Genomic DNA, 21,536 nt, shown 5'->3' on the forward strand with positions numbered 1-21,536 from the left:
CACTCAGACAAGGAAAAGTAATAAATAGGATGTGAATAGTAGAAGAGATAGGTGCCCAGTAGATGGAAAGTAATTCTTTCTGGGGATTTGAGAGACGCTGTCATTTGAGCTAGGTCTGGATTGGAGTTTATGAGGCAGAAAAGGAAGGTCAAACACATAGGGGATGACGTTAACAAAGATGCAGAGGCCTGAGCTAGCTGGTTATGAGGCAGGACTAACAGGTGTTTGAAGGCTGATGTTGTTGGAGGGTGGTCCCTGTGATGGGTGTGGTGGGTGATAAACTTGGGGAGGCAAGTTGTTAGCTTCTTTACTGAATGCCTGGGGGATTGGTTTCATCTTTCTGGAGCTGTGGGGGACTGTGAGTCAGATACTGTGTATATGTATGGGAGTGTTACCTTGAAACATCTCAAAGAGAGTATCAGACCCCACAGTTCTTAACTTTGAGCTTTCAACTTTGAGCTTTCATAGTCTGTTCAGGGGCCCTGGTTGGCACTTATTTGGCATATGGCCAGGGCAGCTTGGACTTGCTATCATCATTGAGCACAGGTCTGAACTCCAGCCTCTACCCGCTTGCTTGCGGTGGGGGATGGGCATGAGTCTGGTATGAAGAAGGGAGAGGAATGAAGGGGGAGGGCAGAGGGTGAGCTTTTTCACTGTCTCTGCTCTCCTTTGGTACCGCTTCTATTTCTTCAGATCTTGGTTTCTGTTTTCTTCCAAATATACAGCTATCTTGGCTTCCAGCCCAGGTGGGAGAGGGAGAAAGAACTTACTTCCTTCAGGTCCTCTCTGAAAATAACCCAACTGGTGCTGCTTAGGAACAAGAAGTTCCTGAGAGTGTTGGCACTTCATGGTGTTGATGTCCGGCTGAACCTCGTCTCACTGTCAATCCAGGGTCCTCTGTGGGGAGAAGTTGGATGGTCTTCAAGGTCTTTGCAATACTTGGGCCATCTGATGCGAAGAGCTGACTCACTGAAAAAACTCTGATGCTGGGAAAGATTGAAGGCAGGACGAGAAGGGGCGACAGAGGATGAGATGGTGGGGTGGCATCACTGACTCAGTGGACATGAGTTTGGGCTAAAGGTAGTGAAGGACAGGGGAGCCTGGCATACTGCAGTCCATGGGGTCTTAAAGAGTCAGATGACTGAGCGACTGAACAATACACAAGTCCAAGGTGCCTGGCCACATGCCAGCAAGGCCTTGGCAGTACCAGCTGCCTCCAAGGCCTAGCACAGAGAAGGGACTGGGAGGTAAGGGAACTCTGGCATCTGGGGGGCAGGGGTGGGCGCTGGACTAATCTTCAGGAGGCCCTGCAAAGTGGGGAACAGTCTGGCCCTGGCACCTTCTGATCTGTAGTGAGAAGATGGATGCCTCCAACAGAGGCCCAGCCCCTGCGTGTTGTCAGTCCCGAGATTATCCATCAGTCTCTTCTGGATGTCGGATTCCTAGCTGCCCGACATCCTGGCGCCAGAAAGTGGGGGCGGGGTAGGGTAAAATGGGGAGTGTCAGCAATTCTGTCCAAACAGATTCATCAGAAAATATCATGAAGAAGACTAGATTAGGGTTAATTCACTGAAGTTAATGAAGCACACTGTTACATGGGCACTCAGTAAATAGTTGCTGCATGATGAAGTAATTGAACTACACTCAAGATAACCTTGAAAGAGTGGGAGTAAGCCCTGCGGGAAAGCGGGGGTCCAGTGCCAAGTCCCAGAGGCCTGAGAAGACAAGGCCCGGTGAGGGAAAGGGCTGAGTTGAGTTTCGTTGACTCTGAGTTCAAGTGGCCAGGGCAAATGGAAGATGGTGTCCCGGGAAGTCACAAACTGTCCGGTGAAGAAGAGCCTCGGAACCCCCGCAGTTCTGGATATCCCCTTTACGCCCGCTTAGGCGGCGGCGGGAGGGACCAGCAGGGCCCCGGGGCGGGACAGATCACAGACTCCGTCCGCCTAAAGGTGGCTCCGTGCTCAGCCTTCTGAATGTACGAACGTTAGGGCTAGAAGGTTCCAGATGAGGAAACAGACCACGGGGATTGAATCACGCAGCCATCGGAGTTGAGTTCCCAACGTTACTACCTCGGCCGCCGCCCACCCTTTCAGTCCCTGAAAGGGCAACCCAGGAGGTTCCACTTTAAGGGACAAGCGGGGGCGGACGGGGCGGGGCTCCCTTACTCAGGCCCCGAGGCCGCGCCCGCTGCGCCGCAGACTCAGGGAACCTAAGCGGAGCCGCGGAAGTCTGGGAGTCTGTTCTGGGGCCAGGAGATCCGGGCAGGTGTCCAGCCACTAGCTGACCGCAGACCGCGTCGTGTCTCCGTTTCCGCAGGCACCATGAGCCAGGACACCGAGGTGGACATGAAGGAAGTAGAACTGAACGAGCTGGAACCCGAGAAGCAGCCGATGAACGCGGCGTCTGGGGCGGCGATGGCCGTGGTCGTGGCGGGCGGCACCGAGAAGAATGGTCTGGTGAAGATCAAGGTGGCCGACGACGAGGCGGATGCGACGGCCGAGGCCAAGTTCACGGGCCTGTCTAAAGAAGAGCTACTGAAGGTGGCGGGCAGCCCCGCCTGGGTACGCACCCGCTGGGCGCTGCTGCTGCTCTTCTGGCTCGGCTGGCTGGGCATGCTGGCCGGCGCCGTGGTCATCATCGTGCAGGCGCCTCGCTGCCGCGAGCTGCCGGAGCAAAGATGGTGGCACAAGGGCGCCCTCTACCGCATTGGAGACCTTCGGGCCTTCCTGGGCCACGATGCGGGCAACCTAGCGGGTGAGTCTGGGCGCCCCCATCTCCCTCCCCGCGCGTCCCCGCCTCCCACCCCATGGGCCCTTAGTTTAAATGGTCGCCAGCTTCGACCTCTGTTCGCAGATTGACTCAGACGGTTCTCTACCCTACTCGGTACTGGCGACCGCTTCCCGAGACGTAGCCCCTCCTTGCTTTCTTTGAAGGAAGCTGCCCCCCACTCGCGTTTTCCAGAGGTCGGCTGACTCAGCAGGCTCCCCTCCCCCTCCCGGCGCCCTTAGCCTGCCGCAGCGTGTTTCTGAAGCAACTTGCTCGCCTCCTTACGTCAGCGTCTCGGTCTGGTGATCCAGCCTCATAGCGGTGATCAGGGGCCTAGGCGAGGCCTCACTGGAACTGTGCTTCTCCATTTCAGGCCTAAAGGAGCGGCTCGATTACTTAAGCACCCTGAAGGTGAAGGGTGTTGTGTTGGGCCCAATTCATAAGAACCAGGAGGATGACCTCACAGAGACCAACCTGGAACAGATCGACCCCGTTTTTGGCTCCCAGGAAGATTTTGAGAGTCTCCTGCACTCGGCGAAGAAGAAGGGTGGGTGTCCTAGAACTTGCAAAGCAGCAGCTAGAGAGGACTTGGGCTTCTGGCCACGGAAAAGGCCGGAGGGGATTTTTGTCTGGTTTATTGCTGACTGGCTCACAGTTTTCCTAGCGCAAGTCCAGGGGAGGTTCGTTAGGCTTCAACTTAAAGTGGATTTGTCAGGTGGTTCAGAGACTTCGTATACTTGGACGTACAGTTATTTAGCTTCTGGGCTTCAGTGCCCTTATTTGCAAAATGTAGGCTTTTGCTAAATCAGTGATTGTAAAACTTAAGAGTAGATCCTTTGGAGGAAAAAAATTCGAGTAAAAATCTTGTCTTACTTTGAAAAAAGTTCACTTTGGGCATGACGGGGCCAGGGCTTCATAGCTTAGCCTTCTCTGTTGCACTATTCCCTCCCAACACCGCCCCCCTCCCCCCCATACTTGCTCATATCTTTGTTTCACTGAAATGAGTTACACCAGGGTTCAAATCTAAGCTTTTGTACCAATACATAGTGGGTATTCTATCAACTTGTATTTGTTGATTTCTTCCTTTTCCCTTCTCCCAAAGTCTTTCTATCAACCACCTCTTTCTCCTTTGTTCTAGGCATCCAGGTCATCCTGGACCTCACTCCCAACTACAAGGGCCAGAGCCCTTGGTTTCAATCCACTCAGATTGACACTGTGGCCACCAAAATGAAGGTGAGTGTGTTGATGCTGATGGCAGGTGGGAGCCAGATGCTGGGGCTGTTTGGTCCTTTCATAGTGAGTTCTATAAATGAAGCCTGGCACCACCCGAGGGGCCCCGGGCTCCTTGTAGCCCAGCAGGCACGCTCTTCCCACAGGCAGAAGGATAGGCAAGCAGTACATCCCTCTTTTTGTTTGTTCCTTTTCTGACCACTTGTTTCCCTGACTCTGAGGGTGACAGTGTCAGGATGGAATTTTTCAGATGTGAATTTTCTTCTTTTTGGCAGAGGAAGCCCTTTCTCTGTGGGAATCCTGTCCTGTCTGGTTTCCCATTTCTTATTTGATGTGTTTTGGAAGGTAGCCCAGTCTGAAATTGTAAGCATTGGGGTCTTCCTATGTGTCTGGGAATATGCCGAGTGTTTCTATATACCTTCTTTAATCCTCTATAACCAAACAAGGTTCCTACCCATATCCTAAGTCTGTATAGTGAGGAAGCTAAGGTTCAGAGGGGCTTTAATATGCCCTGGGATTGAGGTCCCAACTAATCTTAAATCTCAAATCTGCCTTCTCTGAAGGTATTAGCTCAAACTCTGTACCCTGTAGACTGGGGGTGGGGTTTTGAAAGTCATCCCAGCTCCTAATGCCTGGGTTCTAGGACACTGACCAGTTCAGAAGGGGTAGAACAAAAATGGAGGCAGACTGACCCTCTGCTGGCAGCCAGGATTCTGAGGTAGAATTCTGTACTCCCAGCATTTCAGTTGACCTTTGGGGTCATTTGGTTCATTCCTTGCCACTTGCCACTTGCCACTTGCCACCCTTTAAAAGTTACTGAGAAGAGAACGTTTTTAGATGTTAAGGCATGAAGTGTGGTAGCCTCAGATGAAGACGGAGACCAGAAGAGAACGCAGGGAGCAGAGAGAGCACCCAGAAGAGAGGGCGGGAGGGTGGGGGAGTGGGGGCCCATGTCACGTGCCGCAGGAATGCCAGGGCTTCGAGCCTGGGCCTATTCTGCAGAGCTGGCTTCTCTTTTCAAATCATTGGGTAAACTGCCCTGGGGCTGTGCTTTGAATATTTGGCTTTTATCCTGAGTCTTGTTCTGAATGGTTCTTTTACTTAGACCCTCCCCAGGCTCCAAGAAACTGGGAGAGGAGTAAGTATACTCATCTTGGGATCTTGGTTAGCATTTTAGGTCCCTTCACTGTTGCTCTCTGATTGTGGCCTTGGGCATACCTCCTTGGTTCTTTGACATTGTTTCCTTATCTGTAAAATGAGTATATCAACTTTCTACATATGCAAAGTGTTGAAGGAAGTTAACATTTAGTGTATAGGCCTTTTCTGTAGGTGTTAAAGGTAAAGCTTTGCGACTTACCATGGGGAGGAGTAGAGAAGAGCACTGTATCACTAAGGATTAGTGATGGGTTAGAATGAAAGGAGAACTGAAGGCTAAAGCTTTATAGTAGATGCAAGAAAGAGACTGTTCAAGGCAAATGCCTCTCCTGAGGTCACGGGGAAGTATAGGGTAGGCAAGATTTAATGTGGGCTGGAATCTTCTGAGCCTTTCCATCAGCAGTGATAGCTTTCCTCTGTACTTCTGCCTTTCTCCTGATAGGAAGCTCTGAAGTTTTGGCTGCAGACCAGTGTGGATGGGTTTCAGGTCCGGGATGTGCAGAATCTGACAGTGAGTACCCTTTCCATGTGAGAACAAAAGTCTTGCCAGGGCCCGATAGCCTTCCCTTCCTCACGACTCTGCTCTTTTGTTTTTAGAATGCGTCTTCATTCTTGGCTGAGTGGCAGAACATCACTAAGAGCGTCAGTGAGGATCGGTGGGTGCCAGACCCCAGCCTCCCCAATTCAGCTCCACTCTGGGAACCCCCCAGTGGAGTGTGAGCTCCAGGAGAGGGGGTAGTTCCTAGCCCAGAGAACCTTCTTCGCCTCCGTTCTCCTTTCTTGTCCGGTACTAACTTTCACTCCCACTCTGTTCTGTGCAGGCTCTTGATTGCAGGCACAGACTCCTCCGACCTTCAGCAGATCCTGAGCCTGCTCGAACCCACCAAGGACCTGTTGTTGACTAGCTCTTACCTGTCACACTCCAACTTAACTGGGAGTCATACAAATTTCCTGGTCACCGAGTATCTGAATGCCTTTGGCAGCCGCTGGTGCAGCTGGAGTGTGCGTACCGCAGTGGTGGGAGAGGGGGCGGGAGGCCTTTTGGAAGAGAGGGTATTGGGAGGCAGAGGCAGGAGTGGGCTCGGGCTCACAAGTGTGTCCGTTCCTGCAGGGGTCTCAGGCGGGGCTCCTGACGTCCTTTGTGTCGCCCCAACTCCTCCGACTCTACCAGCTGCTGCTGTTCACCCTGCCGGGGACCCCAGTGTTCAGCTATGGAGACGAGATTGGCCTGGAGGGAGCTGGCCTTCCTGGACAGGTAACGCTTGCTGCCTGCCCAGCACAAGGGGAGAGGTGGTGTTTGTCCATCACGTGGTTCTGTGGCTGGCGGCGGACAGACCATGAGCCTTGGGAAGGAAGGAAAGCTTGTTTGCTAGTCAGCCCCCTGGTCAGTCGCTGTGTGGCCTTGGCAAGTTATTTTCTCTTTCTGACTCTTAATCATTTTTTCTGCGATAATTGTATTCCTTATAGACTAGTATGGAGAAGGAAATGGCAACCCACTCCAGGATTCTTGACTGGAGAATCTCATGGACATAGGAGCCTGGTGGGCTATAGTCCATGGGGTCACAAAGAGTCGGACATGACTGAGTGACTAACACACGCAGAGTAGTTATGACTGAAACAAGGCATATTGAAAATGCAGTGCCTGCTCCCTGGTAGGAGTTCAGTATGGTAGCCGTTACTTAGTAATTTGTTCATTCACTGGCCACTGGCCACTCTTGGTTAGGCCCTGTGCTGTCCAGGAACTCAGAGCTTTGTAGGGGACCAGATACACACAGTGAGAGCCGAGGTGGGGTAAGACCATGAAGGCTCCCCCTTGGCTTTAGCCACAAGGTTGGAGGTTGACATTGAGCTGATATTTATAAAACCCGTGTATGCGTGTGCTAAGTTGCTTCAGTCGTGTCTGACTCTACAACCCTGTGTACTATAGCCCGCCAGCTTCCTCTCTCCATAGCGATTCTCCAGGCAAGAATACTAGAGTGGGTTGCCGTGCCCTCCACCAGGGGATCTTCCCAACCCAGGAATTGAACCTGCATCTCTTATGTCGCCTGCACTGTCAGGCGGGTTCTTTACCACTAGTGCACCTGGGAAGCCCGTTTATAAAACCGATTATTCACTTACTCCACAAAACTGATGGAGTAATTCCTGTGTGCTATGCACAGAGGGTGCAGCAGTACACAGAAGAGCTGGAGGTGGCGAATTTAGATGGTAAGCACATATAATAAGGATGCCAGGTGCTGACATGTGCTTTGCAGAAGAAAGCAGGGTATGGGCCTTTGAGAGTAGGGGATACAGTCGATTTTATATCGAGTGGCCTCAGAAACCCTGAGGGACGTTCCCTGAGCAGGGATCAGAGTGCAGTGAGGGACTGGCCTGTGGCTCTCTGGGAGAAGCGCCCTCCAGGCTGAGGGGACAGTGCAAGGCCCTGAGGTAGAGGAGGTTATAAATCTGAAAATGAGGGGAAGAGTTGGAGAGCAATCAGGTTTTTTTCAAAGTCCTCTTTTCCCTGGTTTTCAGCCTATGAAGGCCCCGGTCATGCCGTGGGATGAATCCAGCTTTCCCAACAACTCAGCATCTATAAACATCAGCATGACTGTGAAGGTAAATGTTTACCACGGGCAGGGCCTGATGGGCAAGAGGTGGGGGCTGGCAGCTGGTAGGACTTTGTGCCCTGGGGAGCCCTTCGTCCCTGTCTGAAGTATCTTTATCACTTTATCACCGTTTGCAGGGCCAGAGTGAGGACCCTGACTCCCTCCTCTTCCTGTTCCGCCGGCTGAGTGATCAGCGGGGTAAGGAACGCTCCCTGCTGCACGGAGACTTCTACAATCTCTTCTCAGGGCCCGACCTCTTCTCCTACGTCCGCCAGTGGGACCAGAATGAGCGTTTCCTCGTAGTGCTCAACTTCGGGGATGTGAGCCAAATGGCCAGGCTGGGGGGCTCCAGCCTGCCTACTGGCACCAGCCTGCCAGCCAAAGTGGATCTGCTGCTCAGCACCCAGCCAGGCCGTGAGGAGGGCACCTCCCTTGAGCTGGAGCACCTGAACCTACAACCTCATGAGGGGCTGCTGCTCCACTTCCCCTACGTGGCCTGACCTTGGCCCACTTCCCTTCCCCACCCCTTCCCAGGCCCTTTGGGTTCTGGTTTCTCTCTCTTCTTTTTTTTAAACTGTTACAGATGATCCCCCAAATAGGGTGTTTTCTGGTTTCAAATAAAAGTCACTCCTGCTTGCTGAGGCCATGTCTTCTGTCCACCTGCTGTCAACGGCGGGAATTTCTCTCTCCTTCCCTTTTCCCCCGCTGGACCCCTTTACAGTGATCAGGACCAGAGCGGAAGGGGCCTGCTGAAGTCAGAACAGCCAGGAGGTTTCAGGCCAGACTAGCACCCTACCTCCTCCCCAAGCCTGGACAGGGTGCTCTCTCCTGGAGGTCTCGGCTCTTGCTGACTCTTTTTTTTTTAAACCTCCCTCAACAGTGGTCTCCAGCCAAGCATGGTCACTTTTCCTGTTTTGCAGACTTGGCCTTTCTGGGAGAAAAGGTGGGTGTGGAGTGGCCTGTTTTCTAAAAGTACTGCAGGTTCTTCATTCGACAAGGATTTATTGTGCACTCAGCATGTGCCAGGACTGTTTTAGGTCCTGAGGTTACAGGAGGAAACAGTGCAAAGATCCCGGTCTCTTCAGGGCTTATCCTCTAGTGAGGAGATGGAGAAGAAATGAGATGCATTAAGTTTAGAGTTTGGTGGACATGGCAATGGTGTTCAAAGAGGAAAAAGTAGAGCAGACAGAGGAATGTGGCCATGGAGGGAGTTTGGGGTGGGGGCTAGAGGAGGCCTCACTAGGGATGTGACATTGAATCAAAGGTCTGAAATCCGGGAGGGAATTTACTTACTAGATGTCTGGGAAGGAGAATTCCAGGGCCCTGGGTGGAATGAGGAATGAGGAGGGGGGCAGGTGGAGAGGACCAGGGGTGAGGTCTGGTTGGTAAGGGGTGGGCAGATGACAAAGGTCATAGTAAGGCACGTGGTCGGGTGTGGGCGAGCCAGGAGTTGGCAAACTGCACCACCAGAAGGTGCGGTCCCTGTAAGACTGCCCTCATTTCAGACATCGGCTGTGAGTTCTGAGTCCCTGTGACCATCCTTAGTGGGTTATTTGCTAGAAAGACAGAACTGAGAAGCACCAAGATTACAGATTTACTGTAGAGAAAGGATATACATTCACAAACCAAGGACGCAGGCACTGGGCTCACCTGGGATTGGCTGATCTGGGGTCGTCTGGTGGTCCTTGCCCAGTTGAGAGGAGTCCAGTGGAGCCCTGAACACAGACCTTCTGCCCAACCCACACACAGAGTATGGCCAGGCAGGGAGGCTCACCAGACCCTTCGCTGTCCAGAGTTGTTCTTGAGGCTTAATCACAGAGGCCCCTGTGGCTAATGTTTGTTCTTCAGCCCCTCCGGGAGGTTCTGGCTAATACCTTTAGTCTCCAGCCCCTCCAGAGGCCCCCCCCCCCTCCTTTCACAATGCTCTTGTCATAAGATCACATCTGAAGTCCCCAGACTAACAAAGACTCCTATCAGGACATTCCAGAGGCCTAGAGATCGCTTCCCAGTAGCTGAGGGCAAAGACTAGACTTCAGAGATGATAGGCAGTGCTGGGGGCCTGCAGGTAGATCCACAGGACTTGGTGTCATGATTCTTAGGTTGGCCTCATAGCCTCGGTTGAGCTTGGCCCACCACTGATAACTAGGATAGGGCCTGTGTGTCTGAGTGTCTTGATGTAAGGGACAGATTGAAAGATTTGTTGTTTACTCACTAAGTTGTGTCCAACTCTGCAACCCCTGACCAAAGCCCACCAGGCTCTCCTGTCCATGGGATTCTCCAGGCAAGAAGTGAATTGCCGTTTCCTTCTCTAGGGGTTCTTCTGCACTGGCAGAATGGGGGCTACTGAGTCAACCAGGGACGCCTGATCGAAAGATTAGATGCCCCAAATTAAGGCCCAGCCCTTGTCTGCTGACTTTTGGCCTGGGGGCTGTGGAGGAATGCGTGCACTCGACACTCTGAGACTTCAGTTCCTGAGAAGACAGCCTGCAGCCTGCCAGCTGGAACTCCCTTCTGCCTGGGATTTCCCTCCCCTCCCCACAGGCCCTCCCCCTTCTGGCCCACTTCTAAGCAGGGCCTCTTCTCTTCCAGTGGCTTCCCACCCTTCCCTTCTCGGCCCTTTCCTCAGGTCCCAGCTCCAGCCCTTCCTTTCCCGCTCTTCCTCGGACCCCTGGCCTCCTCTCTGGCTCACGGTTTGACCATCACGATTGTGTACTTTGCAACTTACTGTAGCCTTAACAGTTAAAATTGTGGTAAAATATACATAGCATAAAACTACCATTTTAGCCATTTTTAGGCGAACAGCTCAGTGGTCTCCAGGACATTCACAGCTCTGTGCACTCATCACCACCATCCGTCTGCAGAGCTTTTTCATCATGCCAAACTGAGACTCCATTAAGGAATAACTCCCCTGACGTTCATTTTAATAATTTACCTATTTATTTTTTAGTTTTGGCTGTGCTGGATCTGCATTGCTGCACTCGGGCTGTCTCTAGTTGCGGTACATGGTGTGGGCTTCTCATTTTTGTGGCTCCTCTTGTTGTGGAGCATGGGCTCTAGGGCAGGCAGGCTTCAATGTCTGTGATGCACAGGCTTAGTTGCCCCTGGGGCATGAGGAATTTCCCTGCACCAGGGAGCGAACCTGTGTTCCTGCGTTGGCAGAATCCAGTGGATTCTTTACCACTGGACCACCAGGGAGGTCCCCAACATTCATTTTTAAAACAAAATGAATAAACCAAAAGTTAAATAAAGACATCAGCATTTCCACTGGTGCTATGTAATAATCCTGGTAATACTCTGACCTCTGTGCTGTGGAGGAACAGTTGAGAACATGAACTTGTAGACCCTCTGAGATCTGCAAGAGCTATGCCATTACAGGTCTCTCTCTCACTGTCCACATGAAGGGAGGAAGGAAACAGACAGGCGCATTCACAGACGCTGTCCCTGCAGCGATCCTTCGAAGAAGGAGTTCTCTATTATCTATTATCACCGATGAGGAAAGTAGCCAGGATATCTCTCCCCGGGGCAGTCTGAGCTGACAGCAAGACTCACCTGAGAGGAGGGCAGAGGGCCAAGAGCAGGTGGTTCCCACAGAAAAGCACCTCTGCTATTTATAAAACAAACAGGTTTTTTTTTTTTTTTTTTTTTTTTGTAAATTATTTAGCTGCACTAGGTCTTAGTTGCAGCATGCGGGATCTAGTTCCCTGACCAGGGATTGAACCTGGGTCCCCTGCACTGGGAACTTGCAGTCTTAGCCACTGGATCACCAGGGAAGTCCTCAACAGTGTTTGAGTTACCCTCCTGTTCCTGGAGTGGGTTGCCATTTCCTTCTCCAGGAGATCTTCCCAACCCAGGGATCGAACCCTGGTCTCCCGCATTGTGGGAGATGCTTTACCATCTCAGCCACCTGGGAAGCTCCAACTTTCACTTTCACTTTTCTGTTCCTGGTACCATCCTCATTTCTGAACTCAGGATGAACAAGAATCTGCTCCTAATATGGTTTCTAGTTTCCAGAGGACCAAATGTTGGCCTTCTGAGCACTGAAGTTCACCTCTTTAAGAGTTAAACACACTTGTATTTAAATGAGATAATCCGTTAACTAAGATTTCACTCTCTTTTTTCCTTTTTGAGCTGGTGTGATGTATCTATAAGGACTGTGGGGACCTTGTTTACAGAGTAAGGAACATTATTCTGCTATTGATTCCTTCTAGTGTATTACTCGTCACTGTTTGTTCTTTAGTTCTTGTAGTTCTTTGGTAAACATTTATTGCACCTTCTCCATTGTTTTCCCGAGATTCTGGATCATCTTTACTATCTTTATTCTGAATTTTCTGAAAGGTTGCCTCTCTGCATTTAGTTGTTTTTCTGGGGTTTTATCTTGTCCCTTCATCTGGGACATTACTTTCTGCTTTTTAATCCTGATTAACTTTCTGTAATGTGTTTCTTTTTGTTCTAGCTGATAGTGGTTCTTCTTGTTTCTTATGTCTGCCCTCTGATGGAAGAGGCTAAGAGGTTTGTGTAAGCTTCCTGGTGGGAGGGACTGGTGGTGGGAAAAACTGGGCTTGCTCTGGTGGGAAGAAAAGTGAAAGTGAAGTCACTCAGTTGTGTCTGACTCTTTGAGACCCCATGGACTGTAGCCTACCAGGCTCCTCAGAATTTTCCAGGCAAGAGTAGTGGAGTGGATTGCCACTCCCTTCTCCAGGGGATCTTCCTGACCCAGGGATCGAACCCCGGTCTCCTGCATTGCAGGCAGATGCTTTACCTTCTGAGTCACCAGGGAAGCCCAATGAGGCTTTAATCCAATTATCTGCTGACGGGTGGGATTGTGTTCCCTCCCTGGTAGTTGTTTAGCCTGAGGCAACCCAGCCCTGGGGTCTATGGGCTCTATGGGCGGCTTAATGGCATACCTCCAAGAGGCTTATGCCAAGGGGCCCCTTCCAGGACTGCTGCTGTCAGTGGCCCATCCCCACTGCGAGCCACTGCTGACCCTCGCCTCCACAGGGCACCCTTCAACACTAGCAGATGGTTTTGTTTCAGTCTCCTGTGGGGTCACTGCTCCTTTCCTCTGGGTCTTGGTGCGTGCAAGATTTTGTTTGTGCCCTCCAAGACTAGAGTCTGCTTCCCTCGGTCCTGTGGAAGTCATATAATCAAATCCCACTGGCCTTCAAGGTCAGATTCCCTGGGGGTCCCAGTCCCTTTGTCGGATCCCCAGACTGGGGAGCCTGATGTGGGGCTCAGAACTGTCACAACAGTGGGAGAACTTCTTTGGTATATTGTTCTTCAGTTTGTGGGTCGCTGACCCAGCAGGTATAGGATTTGATTTTATCATGATTGCACCCCTCCTACCATCTAGATGTAGCTTCTTCTTGTCTTTGGATGTGTGGTATCTTTTTCTTGGTGGGTTCCAGTGTCCTTCTGTCTATGGTTGTTTAGCAGAGTTGCAATTTTGGTGCTCTTGCAGGAGATGAGCATGTGTCCTACCAGAGCTGCTGTTTGGACCCCGCCCTTAGCCCCATAGTCAAGCCCCTGTGCCACTGGACTTGGTCTCGAGCTTGTCGTTTTGTTGTTTAATCGCTAAGTTATGTCCAACTCTTTTCGACCCCTGGTCTGTAGCCCATAGGGTTACAGGCTCCTCAGACCCTGAGATTTCCCAGGCAAGAATACTGGAATGGGTTGCCACTTCCAGGAACATCTCCCAGAGATCTTCCTGACCCAGGGACCGAACATGCGTCTACCACTGAGCCACTGGGGAAGCCCACACTCTCTTGTAGCATCCTGTATTTTAAAAAGGTCATGGGCCAATAACTTCAGGGACACCAGACGTGGTTGTTGTGTTGACTGATGCCAGTTGTGGCTGTTTTGAAATTTTGCAAAAGAAAAAAAAAAAGCAAGATCTTCGTTGGGATATAAAACCTCTCCCTATTCTCCAGGGCGGGGTGGAGCACAGTTTTTGAGGCACTAGCCTACTGTGTTCCCTCTTTGCCTGGCAAAGAAATAAAGCTACTTTTTCTTTCTCCTCCATAACTCAGTCCCTGTGCTTCTGTTCAGCATCAGTACACAGAGAGCCAAGATTTCTGGCATCCATTCCATGTGCATGGGTCAGGGAGGGAACTGCCACTTCTGTTGGCCTGAGTACAAATCACTGTGCTATGTGTTGGGGCATGTGCTTGCATGTATGCTAAGTTGCTTCAGTCATGTCTGACTCTTTGCGACCCTATGGGCTGTAGCCCGCCAGGCTCCTCTGTCCATGGGATCCTCCAGGAAAGAATACTGGAGTGGGTTGCCATTTCCTCCTCCAGGGGATCTTCCCTATCCAAGGATCAAATCCAAGTCTTTTATGTCTCCTGCATTTGAAGCCGGGTTCTTTATCACTAACTCCACCTAGGAAACCCTTTGTTGGGGCATAAAGGAGACTAAAAGACTGCCCAGTGTTCTGGGCCTCACTGATGGGAGTGGAAGCAGATGTGTGCATCATTGCAGTTCTGAGGTTATGGCTGTGGGGCAGCGGTGAACTGGGCCTTGTGGGGTACACAGAGTGTTTAGCCCAGGAGAGATCAGGGCAAGCCTCTTGGAGCCTTCATTTGAGCTGGGACTGAGGCACCTGCAGGCACTTAGAGGACAGAGCCACCTGGAGAGAGGACACTATGTACGTACAGCCACTCGGCCGACACTCCACTGTCAGGGAAGATCCAACATGCCTTGGAGCAGCTCAGCCCGTGTGCCACAACTCTTGAGCCCGTGAGACACCACAGTGAGTGTGGTTTTGAACAACTGGGGAGAATAGTGACAGCCAACCAGAGACAAACACCGAGGACTGTATAGCCACACTCACGTTATCCGTTCTTGGTCTGTCTGGACATTAGTGGTTGCCACCCTAGTTACGCAGAATCCTCTGGAAAAGTCTCTCCCATTCAACAACCACTGAATTGGAGTCTCCAAGGGGGTGAGTCTGGGAGTCAATTTTTGATTGACTTTCTGAAATGATTCCCACAGCAGTTTGGGAATCACTAGCTCAATGTTTGCCTTACTTAGTTATGCCTAAGGATGATGATTAGAGAGAAAAATCCTGGTTTTTCTCCTGAATGTTCTGTTTCAGAAGATTTGGGATAAAGCATGAGCGTCTATAAGAAGCTCAGATAAGAGGCTTCCCTGGTGGCTCAGTGGTAAAATTTGCCTGCCAGTGTAGGAGACACAGGTGCAATCCCCAATCTTGGAAGATGTCACATGCCTCAGAGCAGTGCCACAACTACTGAAGTTGTGCTCTAGAGTCTGGGAGCTGCAACTACTGAAGCCTGAGCGCCCTAGAGCCCAGGTTCCACCACAAGAGAGGCCACTGTACTGAGAAGCCCATGCACCGCAATGGAGAGTAGCTCCCGCTTGCCACAACCAGAGAAAAGCCCACACAGCAACGAAGCCCCAGCACAGCCAAAAAATAAAATTAAATTTAAAAAAAGTAGCTCCCGTAAGAATGAGAAATGTGCTTGGTAGGGAGTGACATGATCAGGATAGAATTCTAGGAAGCTCACTCTATCTTTTCATAGTTGGACCATGAAGAAGGCTGAGGGCTGAAGAATTGGTGGTTTCAAATTGTGGTGCTGGAGAAGACTCTGGAGAGTCCCTTGGACTGCAAGGAGATCAGTCAGTCCTAAAGGAAGTCAACCCTGAATATTCATCAGAAGGACTGATGCTGAAACTCCAATACTTCAGTCACCTCATGCGAAGAGCTGACTCACTGGAAAAGACCCAGATGCTGGGAAAGATTGAAGGCAAAAGGAGAAGAGGGCGGCAGGGGGTGAGATGGTTGGTTGGCATCACCAACTCAATGGACATGAGTTTGAGCAAAATCTGGGAGCAAGTGAAGGACAGGGGAGCCTGGCAAAGAGTCGAACGTGACTGAGCAAATGAACAGCGCTCTGGCTTGGCTGTGGTGGAGCAAGCTGAGGGAGATCCGACCAAGCGGCCGTCTAGGAGGCTGTTGGCAGATTCTGAAGAATGAGGCGGAGGCTGTGGGGTTGCGGAGGAAGGGATGGCTTGGACAGATGTTTCAAGAGAAGCTTCAGGATTTCGCGATAGCCTAGGAGGGATGGACTTGATGTGAGGGGAGAAGGTTGCTGTGTGGTGACTCCCGAGTGTCTAGCTTAGAAGACTGGAGGAGCAGCCGGGGGTCATGGAGCCGGTGTGTGAGCGGGGCGCGGCAGGCAGGAAGAGAAGGAGCTGTGGGCCAGAATGGGAGCAGCTCCTTGCAGATGTGCTGGGTTTAGGCGCCCGCGGACTTGAGGTGGCAGTTTCCACAGAGGGGAGGGGTAGAGGTGGGGGTCCATACGGTGAGTGTGAATGATGCGGGGGTGAGTGTGAATGATGCGGGGGTGAGTGTGTGGGGTGTGAAGGGTGGAAGGCGGAGGTTGGGGGCCTGAGGACTGGCAACATTCACAGGACAGACAGTAACAGACGGAGCCGCAAAGGAGGAGGACGAGAAGAGAACAGAGTGGAGGGACATGAAGGCAGGAAGAAGAGGCCAGCTCAGCGTCACAAGAGAGCAGGTCCTGGTGGCCTGCGGTTGGGTGACCGGGAGATGGTCGGCGCTCGTCTCCAGAGCCCTTCCGGGGAAGGGTGGAGAAATGGATTTTTCTGATTGTAAGGTTGGGAGGTCTTTGTAAAAGTTTTGAGATAGTACTGGTCGGAGTTCCCGGTTTTCTTTTTTGTTGTTTGGTTTTCGTAAGCAGCAAAGAAACTTACAGAAAGGCTGTCAGGACCTGCCAAGACCAGACTTGGAAAATGGGCAGGAAGCGGGCGCCAAGCGGCAGGAAGTACAATTGTCTTCTAACTGGAACTGCCTGGGAGGCTGCCACGGGGGACGCGCTGCCAAGGTGTGTGCGGTCGGGCACGGAGCCGAGGCCGCGGGCGAGGCTGGAGGGCAGAATTGCTCCACCTGCAGTGGCCCTGAGTCCGGGGTGGAGGCGATCACCTTCTTCTCTCAAAGGGCTCCGTCTGTTGCCAAGTCACACATGAGGTACCACGTCTGCACTGAAGAGGCCCCCTCTTCTAGTTCACATAAGGGTGCTGGTGAACCGAGGTAGGGCTAGATATAGGAGAATCAAAGATGTTGTTAAGGTTTTTGGCCTGGGCCAGCTAGAGCACTGGATTTGCCACTTATTGAGGTGGGGGAGACGGCTGGAGAAATGGGTTTAAACGAGCAACTAGGAACTTCCCTGGTGGCCCAGTGGCTAAGACTCTGCGCTCCCAATGCAGGGGGCCCGGGTTTGATCCCTGGTTGGGGAACTAAGTCCCACAGACCACAACTAGGAGGTCACATGCCATAAATAAAGATTCCACGTGTCCCAACTAAGACCTTGCACAGCCAAATAAATAAACAAATAAAATATTAAAGAAAAATATCTTTAAAAAGCGAGGGGGAACTAGCAGCTCAGTTTGGGCCCAGATGCTTTTCAGGTCTAGCAGACATCTGAGTGGATGTGTCAAGATGTTAGTTGGACATGCTGCTCTGGTGTTCATGGTGTTCTGGGCTAGAGATGTAGATTTGGGAGTCATGGAAGCATGGAGTCCTATTTAAATATTTATATTTTTAGTTTATTCGGTCGCTCTGGGTCTTAGTTGTGGCACTTGCAATTTTCAATCTTCAATGTGGCACGTGAAATGGTTAGTTTCAGCCTATGGGATCCCTGACCAGGGATCAAACCCAGGCCCCCTTCATTGGGAGCTCAGAGTCTTAAGCCACTGGTTCACCTGGGAACCTTCCTATTTTATCTTTTAATTGGGGTATAATTGACATACAACATTATTGAGTTTCAGATATCCTGGTTCAATTTTCCTGATTTGATATTTCTATATTTGGCAAAGTGATCACCACAATGGGGGCTACTCTATCTAACATCAAACATAGTTACAGAGTTCTTTTCTTCTTGTGGTGAGAACATTTAAGATGTACTTTCTTAGCAACTTTCAAATATGCAACACAAGGCTAATTATTTATTTAAGATGGATGCAATGACAGCCTATGTGCCTCAGCAGAGAGTGTGAAATGTTGAAGAGAGGAAACCTGCTGGACAGATGCCTTTGAGGTCAAGAGAGGGAATGGGATCTAATGTAGGGGTGGAGGGGGACAGCTTTTACTGGGAGCTGATCACAGAGAAGGTGGAGCAGCAAGTATAGAGCTGGTGAGTAGATGGTGGGGTGGGGTGGGGGATGGAGTTTGTGGAATTCCATCCACAGATTGCTTTTATTTTCTCAGTGAAGCAGGAAACAAGGTCAACAGCTGAGAGTGTGGACTGTGGGCTCCCAAATGTTGGAGGAGAGGGGAGAAAATACGAATAATTATCCAGGATACTATTCACAATTTCTATTTGGGACCTGATGTGAGGAACCGACTCACTGGAAAAGCCCCTGATGCTGGGAAAGATTGAGGGCAGGAGGAGAAGGGGGCGACAGAGGATGAGATGGTTGGATGGCATCATCGACTCAATGGGCATGGGTTTCAGCAAGCTCCAGGAAATCGTGATGGACAGAGAAACCTGGCGTGCTGCAGTCCATGGGGTCGGACAAGACTGAGCGACCACACAACAACAAAATATGGGACTAAATACATCAACTACTTGTTGGACATGCAGACTCTCAGGCCCACCCCAGACCTCTTGAATCAGAATCTGAATCTGCTTTCTAGTGCCAGCTGACTCACGTACACTGGAGCTGGATCGGCCCTAATGGAGATAAATGGTAGAGCCGCTGTCTAGGGAAATGTAGATGCATGGCCAGGCAGTGTGAACAGCCTGAAAGGTTGTTGCTGAACCACGCAAGACACCGGGATTCTTGGCCTCCGGAGGAGAATTCATTCCGGGGTCAGAGACGAGGCTTGATTGCTCAGAGCTTTTGTGCAATAAAGTTTTATTGAAGTATAAAAGAGATAGAGAAAGCTTCTGACATAGACATCAGAAGGGGACAGAAAGAGTGCCCCCCAGCTAGTCTTTAGCCAGATGTTAATAGCTCCTAGCAGTCTGCTAATTAGAGAAGGGAATGTCTCAAAACTCGGAGAATGGCACCAGGTGAGTCAACCTGAGCAATAAAACGATTGACATGAATCTTGTAGAAAGGCAGATGTCCATACTAATATATAGTTTCATTCACATAGATTAGGAGAACAGCATACGAGTATAACAAACTGGTTTGTCAAGTTGGTTCTGAGCCTTTAGGCGGAACCCACTTGAAGACAGAGTCTAGGGTAAATGCATAGTGCATTAACATAGCTTAAGACAAACATTTCCATAAGAAAAATGCATTGGTTAGCTCAAGGTTTGAGAAAAGTTAAGTTCAGGTGGAACCAGGAGTCATTATGGCAACACGGTATTTTAAGAGAAACTTCTTTTATATCTGTATAGAGAAGGGGAAAAAAATATAACACTAGTTTGTTTCCTCCTGCTGCTTAAGAGAGAGATAAAAATGTCCGACACTTGCAGCTTATTTCCTCCATTTGGAGACCCCTGGCCTTCCTGCCTGTTACCCTCTCAAGCCCACTTCAGAACTGCCTTTGTTTCTCTTGGTGCTAAGTCATGGAATTTCAGTGCTTGGCCTTGAAAGCTCCAGACCACTTAACGCGGTGGCAGAAAAAAAGAAAAAAGAAATCTCAGTATGATCAGGGAATGATGTTCCCTCTTCTTCTGAAGCAGCAGAAATAAAAGCAGAGTCTTCTCTGTATCTTAAAACCACCCTTGCAAGTGTTATCTCTAACAAGGGAGTTTTGTCAGACAATAACATTTAAGAGGCTGTAGCTTTGTCTTATGAAAGTAACCTTTAACTTTTAAAAAGCTTGTGATTCTGATTGCTTATCTTCCTTAATAATGCGTTGCCCTGGCAATAATATTTAAATTCACATCTCTGTTTTCTAAAAGGTATAAATACCTGTGAGCTTTGTGTGTGTGTGTGTGTGTGTGTGTGAAACCAGAAGGGGGGCATTGGCACCTGTCTCTTCTCTCATGTGCAGGAGGTGAAATAATTGCCGCAGTGACTGCGTGATTTCTTAAACAAAGAGTTTGAATCTTAGTGCATTTAAATGAACACACAGGAGGCAAGGTCTCTTGTGAGCGAGGAGAGTAGGCGTCATGAGGAGACAGGGAAAAGCTGGGAGCACTTCTGGGAATAAAGCAAGGGAGCTGACCGAGGTCAAGTACTAGGGTGATTAGATGGTGCCATGAGGCCCATGGGGTGAGGTCAGGAACCCTGAACTGGTTCTGGGGCCAATCTGCAAGGTGTGTGTGTGTGCTCAGTTGTGTCCAGTTCTTTGCAACCCCATGGGCTGTAGCCCACCAGGCTCCTCTATCCATGCGATTCTCCAGTCAAGAATACTGGAGTGGGTTGCCATTTCCTTCTCCAGGGGATCTTTTCCACCCAGGGTTTGAACCCGCATCTCCTGCATTGACAGACAGATTCTTTACCATCTGAGACATCAAGGAAGCCCACTGTGCCACCTGGGAAACTCTAATCTGCAAGGTGGCAGGACTTCTTTTTCCAACAGTGACCGACTGCCTCTGTGTAGGACTAGAGGAAATGGATGGTTGGTAGGGTTGGTCCGGGGTGGTGAGTTTGCAGGGGAAGCAAGGGGCCCAGGGATCATGGATATTTGTGGTGTAGATATAAGAGGGCGTGGCTGAAGGAGAAAGCCATGGCAGGGAGAAGACTGGGAGAAAAAGGACAGGGTTTGTAGTGGGTGGGGAGCGGGAGCGAGGATGTTGGAGGTTAAGCTCTGGAAGAAGGAGAAGCTGAGGACTCTGGGTGTGGAGAGTGAGGTTCCTGGGGCTGAAGAGATCAGAATACGACTGCTGATAAGCTGGGTGAATCACCCAGGTGTAGTGGCAGCCAGGGTCAAGAGGGGGAGAGGATGGGTTTGAAGATTATCTGGGGATGCGCTCCTTGGTATACTCTGAACTAAATCTCAGTTTCCTCATCTGTGATATAGTCTGAACTGTTTTTACCCACAACACTTCTGACACCGTGTGTGTGTGTGTGTGTGTGTGTGTGTGTGTGTGTTCTCTTTTTCACCCTCACTCCAACCAATTCTCCGATTCTCTGGACAGTAACTGGCGGTGGGTGGGGAAGTCCTACAGTTCGATTCACCTCTGACACTATCTACCATGAATTAGCACAGACATCATGAGTTAAGGGCTTCTTCCCCCAAGACTTGGGCCCATCTGAGGTACTAGTTGCAAATCCCAGACTGTCATGGGTATTAAAAGTTCAGTGTTCCCGCAACTCCTTCCTCAGGTTCAGTCATTCTCTTTTTTAGAATCTTAGTTTGGTTGTGCCGTGTGGCATGAGGGATCTTAGTTCCTGCAACAGGGATGAACCCATGCCTCCTGCAATGGAAGCGCCAAGTCTTAACCTCCAAGGAAGTTCCAGGACCTCCAAGGAAGTTCCCCAATTATTCTTTTAGGACAACTAGAGACCACGCAATTCAGCGAAGAACTTTACTTAGTACTATCACTTTACTGGGCTTCCTGGTGGCTCAGATGGTAAGGAATCTGCCTGCCAATACAGGAGACCTGGGTTAGAGCCTTAGGTTGGGAAGATCCCCTGGAGAAGGAAATCGCAATCCACTCCAGGATTCTTGCCTGGGAAATCCTATGGACAGAGGAGCTTGACGGGTTACAGTCCACAGGGTCGAAAAAGAGTGGACACCACTGAGTGACTGAGCATGCATGCACACACGTGCACCAGTTTATTAGAAAGGATACAACTCGGGAACAGGCTTCCCTGGTGGCTCAGACGGTAAGGAATCCACCTGCAATACGGGAG

General features: G+C 50.5%; 1 protein-coding gene across 1 annotated transcript in view; it reads left to right on the top strand.

The window, feature by feature from the left end:
* The window catches only part of SLC3A2 (solute carrier family 3 member 2), a 29,586-nt gene extending 21,205 nt beyond the window's left edge, over positions 1-8,381 (top strand). Inside the window, exons 2-10 of the mRNA XM_065937559.1 lie at positions 2,317-2,754; positions 3,140-3,313; positions 3,905-3,999; positions 5,594-5,662; positions 5,749-5,807; positions 5,973-6,153; positions 6,263-6,406; positions 7,666-7,749; positions 7,877-8,381. Coding sequence (XP_065793631.1) covers positions 2,317-2,754; positions 3,140-3,313; positions 3,905-3,999; positions 5,594-5,662; positions 5,749-5,807; positions 5,973-6,153; positions 6,263-6,406; positions 7,666-7,749; positions 7,877-8,239 — 1,607 coding nt within the window. The 3' untranslated portion in view covers positions 8,240-8,381. The remainder of the gene's footprint in view (positions 1-2,316; positions 2,755-3,139; positions 3,314-3,904; positions 4,000-5,593; positions 5,663-5,748; positions 5,808-5,972; positions 6,154-6,262; positions 6,407-7,665; positions 7,750-7,876) is intronic.
* The last annotated feature ends 13,155 nt before the right edge of the window (positions 8,382-21,536 follow it).

This window comes from Muntiacus reevesi, chromosome 5 (genome assembly GCF_963930625.1).
Source record: "Muntiacus reevesi chromosome 5, mMunRee1.1, whole genome shotgun sequence".
Taxonomy (NCBI): domain Eukaryota; kingdom Metazoa; phylum Chordata; class Mammalia; order Artiodactyla; family Cervidae; genus Muntiacus; species Muntiacus reevesi.